The sequence below is a fragment of the Apium graveolens genome, chromosome 8 (genome assembly GCF_009905375.1).
Source record: "Apium graveolens cultivar Ventura chromosome 8, ASM990537v1, whole genome shotgun sequence".
Classification (NCBI taxonomy): domain Eukaryota; kingdom Viridiplantae; phylum Streptophyta; class Magnoliopsida; order Apiales; family Apiaceae; genus Apium; species Apium graveolens.
Genome location: NC_133654.1, coordinates 263,229,308 through 263,241,232, shown reverse-complemented (window position 1 = coordinate 263,241,232; position 11,925 = coordinate 263,229,308). Strand labels below are relative to the sequence as shown.

At 33.4% G+C, this 11,925-nt stretch overlaps 1 protein-coding gene across 2 annotated transcripts; it reads right to left on the bottom strand.

Moving 5' to 3' along the window:
* Positions 1 to 4,813: 4,813 nt before the first annotated feature.
* On the bottom strand, positions 4,814 to 7,091 carry LOC141676760 (F-box/FBD/LRR-repeat protein At1g13570-like). 2 transcript variants are annotated; one of them, XM_074482471.1, is made up of 4 exons: positions 6,502 to 7,091; positions 5,825 to 6,378; positions 5,564 to 5,734; positions 4,814 to 5,282 (listed from the first exon to the last, which is right to left on the bottom strand). In XM_074482471.1, exons 1-4 carry the CDS (start codon positions 6,746 to 6,748, stop codon positions 4,983 to 4,985), a joined length of 1,272 nt encoding a protein of 423 aa, XP_074338572.1. In that variant the 5' UTR covers positions 6,749 to 7,091; the 3' UTR covers positions 4,814 to 4,982. The 2 variants fall into 2 exon arrangements, with proteins under 2 accessions (XP_074338572.1, XP_074338571.1); XM_074482470.1 differs by having other exon boundaries at positions 5,825 to 7,087.
* Positions 7,092 to 11,925: the final 4,834 nt, after the last annotated feature.

Genomic DNA, 11,925 nt, shown 5'->3' with positions numbered 1-11,925 from the left:
ATTTGACAAAACCCATATTCTCCAGGATTTTGCTTAACTTCGAGTACCACGCCCGTGGTGCTTGCCTTAGTCCGTAAAGGGCCTTTATTAGTCTGTACACTAAATGTTCCTTGCCCCGTTTCACGAATCCCTCTGGCTGCGACACGTAAACTTCTTCCCGAATTTCACTATTTATAAATATTATCTTCACGTCTAAATGGTGTACTTGTTAGTGTTTGTACCCTAGAGACAACACTATTATGTTTTGTTAATGACATTTGGATTATTAATATTTATGTTCTATCGATTATTCTATTAAATAATTTATTAAGTTTTAATTTACTGCGATATAAATATTAGATTAATAAATGTCCGTAGGCACGACAATTGAAACATCTGATTTTACTCTTATCTCGAACCTCCATCCTTGCCACAATTTTCATTGTTTCCACGATACGTTTGGCCCTGTGATCCCTCCGTTTTGTTGCTCTGCCTGAGCCATTCTTCTCGAGTCAACAATAACCTGCTCTCTTCATGTTCTCTTATACTCCATTCCTCTCTGGTTAGAAGTAATTGGTTTCCACCACTATCACCCTGCCTTTTCAACCTTTCTTCATGCGCCTTTAGTGAACCTATAGTTTCTTCAACCGTCATTGTTTCGAGATTCCCAAATTGTTATGGTGGAAGCGATTTGCAGAAATTTGGTTGGCACAGCACGTAACAGTTTCTTAACCACATATGACTCATCAACACTTTTTCCGAGAGCCCGTATATTTGTCACCACTCCATTTAATTTCAGATAAAATTCATCAAGTGAATCTGATTCTTTCATAATCATTGCCTCGAACACAGCTTTAAGTGTTTGCCTTTTTACCGTCTTCACACGCTCAACACCTTGGCACATCGTTTTCACGGCTTCCCAAGCCTCTTTTGCAGTCTTCTTCTTTGACAGTGTTAACAAAATGTCATCCAGAATGCCCTGGTAGATGGCAGCCAAGGCAGTCTTGTCCACTTTGTCTTCAACTATTGTCTTTAAACCCTTTGATTCAATTGCATCCCACACACCATGGGCATGCATATACATTCACATTTTCATCGCCCGATAATTCCCTTTTGTCAGCATGGGATAACTCAGGCTTATCGTACCTTCTCTGTTCTTTACTGTTTCTGTCATCGACCTTTTGGGCATATATTTTGGCATACACCAGCTACTCTAGCTCTGATACCAGAATGTAGGAACTAGCTCAGATAAATTTTAACTCAATATGTCAGTATTAAGTGTAAAACTAAGAAGAACAAAGCTTGCACTCTAAGTGTTAATTTTATTTATGAAACTGAATACACATAAATAGAACACAGAACATGTAACACATAACAACCAGGAGCCAAGTAACTGATCTCCTGTTACAACTCTAAAACAAACGACTACTTTCTAATGCTCCTAAGAAATCTCCACGTCTCTGTAGACTTATTCTAATAACTAGAATTACAGACATCTAGTCCAATATCATGACTGGATATAACACAAATAAATTAAATACAACAAATTCAGATTAATAACCAACATGAAGGACGTTCCTTTATAAATTCAGGAAGAAAGTGCTAAATCAAAAAATGTTTTTGATGAGCTTAAAAATAGAGAGGACGATGATGGCATTCATATGTATTTTGATGAAAAAGAAAATTTCAACGAGTTGCTGCTACATGAAGAATCAAATTGGAAACAACGACTAAAGGTTCTTTGCTAGAAGAAGGGGATACTAATTTCAGATTTTTCATGCTTTCGCCTCTTGTAGAAAGAAAACTAATTTCATTTCTGCACCAAAATCAGATGATGGGAAATTAGTGACAAGTCATGAGGAGCTTTGCAAATTGATTAAAGACTACTATAACAACATATATAGTGGTGCTGAGTGTAATATTCACTATCCTCGTCATGATGGTGGAGTTAGTATTTCGAATGAGCAAAATAATATGTTAACGGCTAGTCTCACATTTGAAGAGTTTACTAAGGCAGTGAAGAGTATGCATCTGGATAAGTCCAGTGGCCCAGATAGCTTAAACCCGGCCTTTTTTAACATTTATGGACATTTGTAAGTAAGGAGGTTTTACGTGTTGTCAACAGTGGTTGTTAGATTGCAAGTTCTCAGCTGAAGTGAATGACACAACTATGGTATTAATTCCCAATAAAGGCAATATTGAAAAGGTCAAAGATGTTCACCCTATAGTTCTGTGTAACATTTTGTATAAGATTGTGGCTAAGGTTCTAGTAAACAGACTCTTAAAAATCTTACCAGTGGTAATTTTTGAGGAGCAGTCTGTGTTTGTCCCTGGAAGGAGGATTACATGCAATGTGCTTGTAGCTTTTGAATTGCTTCACTATATGAAACGAAAGAATTGGGGCCAGGAAGGGGAAGTGGCTATAAAGCTTGATATTAGTAAAGCTTACAACCATGTAAGTTGGAGTAATTTGCAAAATAGATGGGATTTTCTGAGAAATGGATTAAGTGGGTGATGCTCTGTGTGACTGACATTCTTCTATTCTATCTCATTTCAAGGTTCTATAATTGGCCTTATTATTCCAAGTCGAGGTCTCCGTCAAGGTGATCCTCTGTCATCTTACTTGTTCTTATTATATATGGAAGGGTTGTTCTTAGAGCTAAAAAATGCTGCTGAAAATGGGAGAATTAATGGTTGCTGCATCAGCAATTCAGCCCTATCGGTTACCCATATTTTGTTCGCTGATGACAGCTCCATGTTCTTCAAAGCAACATTAGAAGAAGCAACTTCTATCAAGGCAATACTGGACAGGCAGTTAACTACCAGAAGTCAGCTGTCTTCTTTAGCTCAAATGTGCGTACAGATAAGCAACTGGAGATCAGGCAAAGGTTCGGTGTGTTTAATGACATTGGTGACAACAAGTATCTTGGATTACCTTCCCATCAGATCTAGTGCTCTGATACCACTTGAGATACTTTTACTTAATAATCAGAGATAATCTTGGCTGGATTGATTTATGAATTAAACGTATACAAGGATATCTGGGCTTTCGAGAGGCCAGTGCTCTCCTAGGGTATCGAATACAATATATTCGATGACCTTTTCCCATCCCCTCTCTAATACTACTCTCCCCTTACTTCAATTATTCTTTTCCTCTTTTACCCTTTGACGTCCTGGAATGACTTTTGCTGTTGAATCCCTTTTTTGCCCTTGCTCTGTTTCTTGAGTACGTAATTAGGCCTGTTTCAGGACGAGGCATCACATAACTATACCAAAATATTCCCTTTCTTAATTTGTAAAATGTACCAAGTCATTTAGTTTTGCTTATATAGCCGGAGAAAGCCATATTGTTGTAAATCTCTAACCTGCCTTTACCAGCTTACTATGAGAAGCCAAATGTCTAGAGCCTCATCTAAATGGAAGCTAAACATAAGGTGAATAAAATAAGACATCATATAATTCTACATTTATTGAATAAAACATACATCTCATTAAATTTACCATGGTCTTTAACTTTCGTACTAAACACCTCAAGAAATGCTTTAATATTTATAAATTGTGAGGTATGATGTTGTAACTTGTGTGCCTGTTCTAGCTCTTTGATAACATTTAAGTGAAAGGATTTTTTTTATCTAAGAAACAATATTATTTAGAACAGGGGCATCTATCACAAGATTAAAATCTATGGATAAATCATGCATCTCTTTTGCATTCTCCTGCAATAATACTTTACCTACTTCGTTCTCTTTGTATGTACACAATCACTATTACCTGCCCAACAAATAAATTCAGGAAGCGTATTTAAAAAAATAACCAATTTAAAAAGTCAAATTCATTCCAATGAATGCATATTTTCCCTTGCTTTTGGTAAATCTTGAAAAGTAGATGTTTGAGTATAATTATGGTAGTAATTGAACATAAGTTGTACACACTCGGAGTAATGCAGAAAAAGAAATATATATTTTGATGGAGTGCTTACATTACTTGTCCAACAGCCTCAATTAACCTTCAGGTCACATAGGGCTTTCTCCTGAACTGCGTCATACTTCATCCGTCCCAGCCAACCGGCTAAATGCCCAGCCCAACTCTTTCACCTGAAAATCCAAAGTAGAAGGATAGTAGGTAGCAAAAAGACAACAGTAAGCAAAGAAACAAAAGAAGGTACAAATGAATTGTTAAACTCTTAGTTTATTTACTTCTTGGAGGAAGAAAACAAGATGAAAAGGCTGGAGTAAACAAACCATAATACAGTCTCAGAAATATTTAGACCCAAAAGAGAAGAATATACAAACAAGTGAACAAAATAATATATGTAATAGAAGCCCAAGATCAGACCCAAACCTTCATTCTCTATCAACCTCGTGAATGAGTCCATCACTAACTGTACCACTTTGTTTTTTTTCAGTAGCTCGTACAAGACCTCAACTTCACTTTCACCGAAGAATCTACAGGAAAATAAAGGAAAAAAAGGAATGTCTAGAATGAGAAACTGAATTAGTTCTTTACCAAGGTTTTCCGAGGTGAATGTTGGGTCTTTGAATCGTTGATGCCGGCTGAAGTTTCATTTATTTGTTGATCGCACAACAATAACAAGGGCATAGAAATCAGACTTTAATATTTGACGTGCCTTGACTTGTTGCTGTGACGTGGAATTAAATGTTTCCCCAAGCATCTTGCAGTATAAAAGTACATGATAGATAGCTAATAGATTCAAAAGAACAAAGGATACAAACTTAACAAAACAAATAACAGCACATGATAAATAGCAACATGCTACTTAAAGAAAGACAGAACTTGAAGAAATATAATAGTACATTCTAAGCTTTTCAACTAATAGTCTGAAATATATGTTTATTTTAAAAGCTGGTAGTCTGAAATTACTTCAAACTGCATAGAATAATTGAAAAGGCATAAGACCCCCAATAACGCAACCCAGACTACAAATAGTAAAGTCTATGCGGTGATGCTTATAAGCTGATGTTTTGCCCGAGAACTGCTTCCCTTTAGCACCAAATAACTTCTGCATCTAAGGATAATCTGGGGAACTGCTGCAATTCTTGTTTAATCCTCAAATTCTCTTTAGGGTCAGAAGATTTAGTGCTGCAGAAAACTGAAATGACTTTCAGTGAAGGGCAAGATGCAAGCAAATGCTTGATAAAGTAGAGCGCATAACTGGAATCCACGACACCCCGTATTTTCACAGTTTGGAGTTGGTCCAGAAACATGTCTTTCCAATCTAATGATCCCACATAATCTTCTGTTTCTAATTCTGTAGGACTCAAACTCTTCACTTGATCAAGCGCCTACATGCAAAAAAAGGTTACAACCATAACTTAAGCATACTAACATCAAAACTGGGGCCTAAATGTACAAATCCCAGACTGCAGCCTTTTTAGATCCCCAACCAGCACTTTTTAAGACATAGAAATCGCTATATACTTTGCTTTAATTTGTTCCATACTTAAGCATGTAAAAAATTTAAAATTCAGATATGATATACAAGAATATGATTTTACAAGCACATTTCGATCAGCATTTTCAAAACTTAAGTATCACTAATTACATTGCATACTCTAGTTCTCACCAGTCCAATGCAAAGATCTTGCAAGTTTGGAAAACTTCTCATCATGTAAACAACTTTTGAGATCGGGCACAGTTTACATAATTTATGGCAGAAAAAGCTAAAACTTCTCACGTTCTCAGCTTTTGTTGTAGGCCTCATGGTTGTCACTTCTGAGGAAGGCGGCCCCAAAACCTAAAATACACAATGCATTAAAATCTTAGTCACGCCAACGCAAAATATTTCTTCCTCTGCATTAACAAGTTAAGGTAGGATTTTGCTAACCTTGAGGGTGGGTCCATCAAGAGCTAAGCAACTTAAGGTTGGAATTTCACCGAGAAGCTTGATCAAATCGTGTCCTTTCATCATTTTTGAATTTGCAGGCGTGAGCACAAGACCCAGGTATCTCAGTTTTCTGGTGTGTTGTAACCACTGCCACTCAAATTTTGTGCAATTCACAAAATACAGGCTTCTTAAATTGTTATCCTTTCTAAATTGTGGGGCTAGATGTTCGATCCCACTGCAGCGCCGCAGATGCAATGTTTTAAGTTGTTTCCCAAATGTCATATCATGGGTAATTGAGGTATCAAAAAGTTCAACTTTTTTCAGACTAGTGAAGCTTCCAGATTTATAGAATGGACCCACTGCCCAGTTATAGAGCTTAAACCGTGTTAATTCTGGACAAACAAACAAAGCATAGGGAAGTGGGAAGGCCTCCTTCTCCTTGAAGGCAAAAGATACAGTCCTAAGCCCCTTGTCAGACAATTGATCAATCCAAAGTTGAATGGAACAGTATCGAATCGCAGGAGTAACGTATAGTTCAAAGTATAAAATGGGGCCTGTGTGAGATGAAAGAATCATATTGACGGCCTTTTTAAATTCCGATCTGATTGTGCCTATTTCTTTTTTTGAAGTCAGCTGTGAATAAAATTGTGTATCGAGAACTAGGAACGGATACGTACACCAAATATTTCTCCAAAATTTTGAGAGGACGCTTGTTCTTGCCACATCATGAGTAGGCAGACGGATTAAGATACTAGTAATCAACTCTTGAGGCAAGTTGCTTATCTTGTCCTCCCCAGAACCTCTGAAGTAAACAAGTTGCCTTTTTGAAACTGGCTCAGCAACAATGCCTCTGCAATCCATTAGCCCCCCTTTGAAATCACCTGTCAAACTTTCGTTTGAACTAGTGTTTTTTTGACATTCCATAGTCACAAAAGTCAGGAGATGTTATAGAAATAACTATGAATGTAATCAAGAAAGCTGCATCAAAATAGAAGATGAGTACATATTGAGTAACCAGAGTTTCGAACCATCAAAATCTAGGAAACCAAGCTAGAAAGACACTTCTAGATCAAGTGAACACGTGCGATTTACATTATCCTCATGAAAGAACAATAAAAAGGCTTCACATGTCGAATATAGCATAGGATCAAACTATAATCTACTCCTGTGATTCTAAAAATCACAAATTTAACCCATCCATCCCCCGATTAATCTTTACAAGGAGCTCTGTAGGTTTGCCCTTTAAAATCTTATTAATTGCTGCATATTTTTCATAAACTAAAATTAAAAGTTATGTTCAAAATTATCATATTATCTTTCCGTGAAAAAAAACATCATATTATCTTAATAAATCCGATTGGTCGTCTGATCAATAATTTCAATTAATTCCTGATTACACGTATTCTAAAGTATTAAACGTAAAAGCAAGTTCAACTATAGATTTGCCGAATATAGTATAGGATCAAATTAAGATCTACTCCCAATGGTTCAAAAAATCACCTATTTTAAATAAGCTATACAAGGCTCACCAAAGTCCAATTTTTAAAATCCGATTAATTGCTACATATTTTTATACAATATATCCGATTAGTGCTCCGATTAATCATTCCAATTAATTATCGATTACTTGATTAGCTACGTGATCTTGCAGATCAGTTCCCATAATCGGATTTTACAAGATTGGCTGCTCCTAGCACTTCAACACAAGTTTCGGGGAGTTTAAATTATTAGTTTGCATGCGTGGTTTGAGGTTTTTGTATGTTAAGCAACACATAGTGACCAAATTGATGATAACATGTAATGATCTCAAGATAACGCGCATCATGCATGTAACTAAGAAACAACACTATACAAAAAAATATCATGAATAAAAATAATTAAAAAAAAAGATTATAAATAGAGAGATTACCAGAAGATTAGTCTGCCAGGTTCAATCAGATCGTGATTCACTCTGTACTATCTCGTGGAGTATTTATAAAGTCCTTATATACACGAATTGACTAAAATACCCTCTCTCTACAAATAGACTAAAATACCCTTATATGAACAAACACAACGGAAGAGATTTACTGAATTGCCCTCAACATAGACCGAGAAATAAAAGAAATGGGCCTTGTAATTAGGTTTGTTTATAGAGGCACAGGTTAAGGTCGATATATTATTTCAAACAGACTCCTGTACTTTGGCTTTTTGACTTATCTATTTTGTTTATTAATCATGAATATAATATATCATAATTGTAATTATAATACATGAGTTTGAAATAATACTTTAATCATAATTGTTACTATAATATAGAAGTTTGAAATAATATTTTTAACATTCACTGCAACAAATTTGGTCATTTACGACGGCCAACTTACGATAAGATAACTTGATTTCTTGTAGATATGTGGCACAAGATAAACAATGCCTATTAAATAGACTGTAATTTATTATGATAACTTGATTAGTAATTTAATATAATAGTTTAAGAAAATTATTAAAAGTATGAAAAATTAAAATAAATAAGATTAAAACTCAAGAATAAAAATAATAATAAATAAATACTACATGTACAGAAAATACAACAAAATATAATAATAATAATAATAATAATTATGGGTGTTTACTTCAAATATCATTATTTATCTTACAATAAATATTATTATATGAAATTATGATCAAAAATGTCATTTTAAAAGGAAGAATCAAATACCATTGTGTTATTATTCAAAAACGCCAATGCTGTCATCCTTTTTCCTTCCTTTTGTCTTTTTTTTTTTAAATCGAACATGTGACTTCAACTCATGTTTTCATTGCCAAAACGTTACTTGAAATTTGGTTTTCAAGATGAACAGTACAAGAGTTAGCGTTTTTTTATGTTCTTTCAGTGTTTTTTATTCAAATTTTTAAAAAATGTTACATAATGTTATGTTTTCAAATTTAAAACTTTATTTCAAAGGGGTGTTTTGTTCGTCTTTTATTCATATTTATGATTTTTTTAATATTTTTAAAATTCAAATTGAGAATTGATTAATTCTAAAATATTAATAATGATTAATAATTAGACTTCTAGACATTAAATTCTAGATTAAATTAGGGTTTAGGTTCTATATTCTAAACCCTACAATGTTGTGTTATTATTTATTTATTTATTTATTTTCTAAACGTTTATGAAACCCAAATGGGGAATTGTTGAACCTAAAATGTTAAAAGTTGTTGAATTAGGGTTCACACTTGAATTCTAAAAATTAACTTAAAATTATAATATTTTTAAAACTCAAGAAAAAAATGTATGAAAATTTAAAATTTAAATAAATATTTAAAAAAAACATATGTTTAAATTTGTGTTTTATTGTTAAAAATATATTATCAAGTATTGTTAATGAAACTCAAAATGTGATTTTAAGTAATGTAATTAAATTAAAAAGAAAAAAACAAACAAAAAACGCCAACTAAAGTTGCCTTTCTTGTTTTTAAGGAAAATGTGATTTCAAAAGATTGTTTAAAATAATATTCAAGACCATAATTTTCAAAATTGATATTGAGAATCATTTTTTTTAAAATAGTAATATTTGAGATAATTTCTTTTATTTATATAGGTTTCATCCATTAGAGAGTGCCAGCCTGAACAACAGGAGGGAGCAATTATGCGTGCTAAATGTGTTTTAGTGGCACATGATAGACAATGGGTTGTACTAATATGATATAAATCTTAAAATAACTTTTATTACAAGTAAATCACGATAAATTAATATTCTCGGGATCGAAAAAAATATATTAATTAATTATTTATTTTAATTAATTAGTAAATTAATAATTTATTAATTTATCGATACATTAATAACTTATTAATTTAACAATATGGATCATTTATAATTTTTTTAACTTGTACAAAATATATATAAAAATGTTATAGATTATCATAATGTAATGGATGTCGAAAATGTTATTGGTTATCCCGAGTAAAAATGAAGCAGTGGTATAATTGTTGGATGATGAACAAATAATTAATAGTGTTACGGAGAATGAGAACGAAGATGATATTATTGAGAGTTAAATGCAGTTTGCTAACTCATATATCTCTAAAGTATTATTACCCAGTTAAGATATAATTATTTAAGGGGTTGGATACAATTATACTAATAGATCAAAATCAGATGTAAGATCAATAACATTTTATTAAATCTGATTAAACTATAATAAACTCTCTCTCAAGAAATTATGATGTTCTTGAGAGCTGTTACAATGATTTTCGAGATAAATTTAATCTAAATGATAACCTATTCTGTGTTTATATACTACACAACTACTATATCAATTACAAGATATGATATAAAGATATTTATCCTGTTTCTATACATATCTCAATTAACAGCTACATTTCTATAAATCAGAAATCGACAAATAAACATCTTCTCAAATACTGAAACTGTATAAATCAGTAGATACTGGTTTATCTTGTTATCCTGACAACCAGTCCTGATGACTGTCTTCATCCTGAAGTCATGCAGATCCTTACTTAGAGCAAATCCTGATGCCCTGTATCTTCCCAGCAAATCCTAATGTTTACCTAAAACATTCTCACCCATCAATCTTCCCTAATTTATGTTTTGTGGAATAAGCATAAATTTTATGCTCTACTTGATGCCAAAAAGAGGAAGACAAAATGTTGAGTAGAGATGTGTAGAGCATAATCAGTAACTTATGTTAATATTAATTTCTTGGTTTTTCATAAAACCTTGAGTATCCCTTGACAAAAGACTTAACTCTCTCTGTTAGATATATTTGTGATGTCATGTCTAATCTGATTTGTTTAGTTTCAGAACTTACTATCAGAACTTAACTGGAAATCAGAACTTATTGAAGACAGGAAGTTATCAGAACTTAAGCCATCAGGACTTACATAAGAACTTAAGTGCAGATACACTTAAGGGATAAAAAGTGGCTGATTTACAGGAGAGGATCTGGATTAAACAAAAGAAGATATGCTTGGAGAGTTGTACAGCTAAAGGACTACAGTATATAATCTCTGATTGATGTATTTTAGGAAACAGAACATATCATATCAATTAGGAGATATCTTGTAACTGTGTAGTATATAAACACAAATTAGGGTTTACACAATAGGTGTTATCATTCACGAGAATACTATTCATTGTAACCCTAGCAGCTCTTAGTGATATCTTACATCACTGAGAGAGTAGATCAAACCTACTATAACAGAGTTTGATATATTGAATAAACTTGTTTTCAGTTACATACTTGTGTTTATAATCGAATTGATTGTAGATACTATATTCAACCCCCTTCTGTAGTATCATTAAGGCTTAACAAGTGGTATCAGAGGCAATCTGTTAAGCTTACAAACAGTTAAGATCCAACAAAATAATCAATCATGTCTGATCAATCAAAAACACAAGACCCTCAAGAACCTGCAAAGGTTCAACCCATTCAAAACACCAGTAGATATGAAACCATTAGGGTTCCTATGCTCAGGGTGTCTGAGTACCCTGTATGGAGTGTGAAGATGGCCATGTTTCTGAAAGCTACAGATCCAGAATATTTAGGCAGAATTTATGATGGTCCACACAAGCCCACAAAGCTTTATGTTGCAGTTGGAAATAAGCCACAAAAGATGATTCCCAAAGAAAAGAGAGAACTCACCACTGAAGACATCTCTTCACTAGGCAAGGATGTAAAAGTAAGACACTTGCTTCATAGTGCACTTGACAATGTCATGTCAAACAGGGTGATTGGATGCAAGACTGCAAAAGTAATCTGGGATGCATTGGAAGTGAGATGTCAAGGAACCAATGCCATCAAAAAAAACAGGAAGACAATACTCACACATGAGTATGAGCACTTTGACTCAAAATTTGATGAGTCACTAACTGATACATATGACAGATTCACAAAGCTATTGAATGATATGTCACTAGTGGATAAGGAATATGATCCAGAAGATTCAAATCTGAAATTCCTACTAGCTCTTTCTGAAAAGTGGGATTTGAAAGCTACTACAATAAGAGACAACTATGAACTTGCTGATATGTCTCTTGATGAAATCTATGGGATGCTCAAGACTCATGAAATTGAGATGGAGCAAAGAAAGAAGA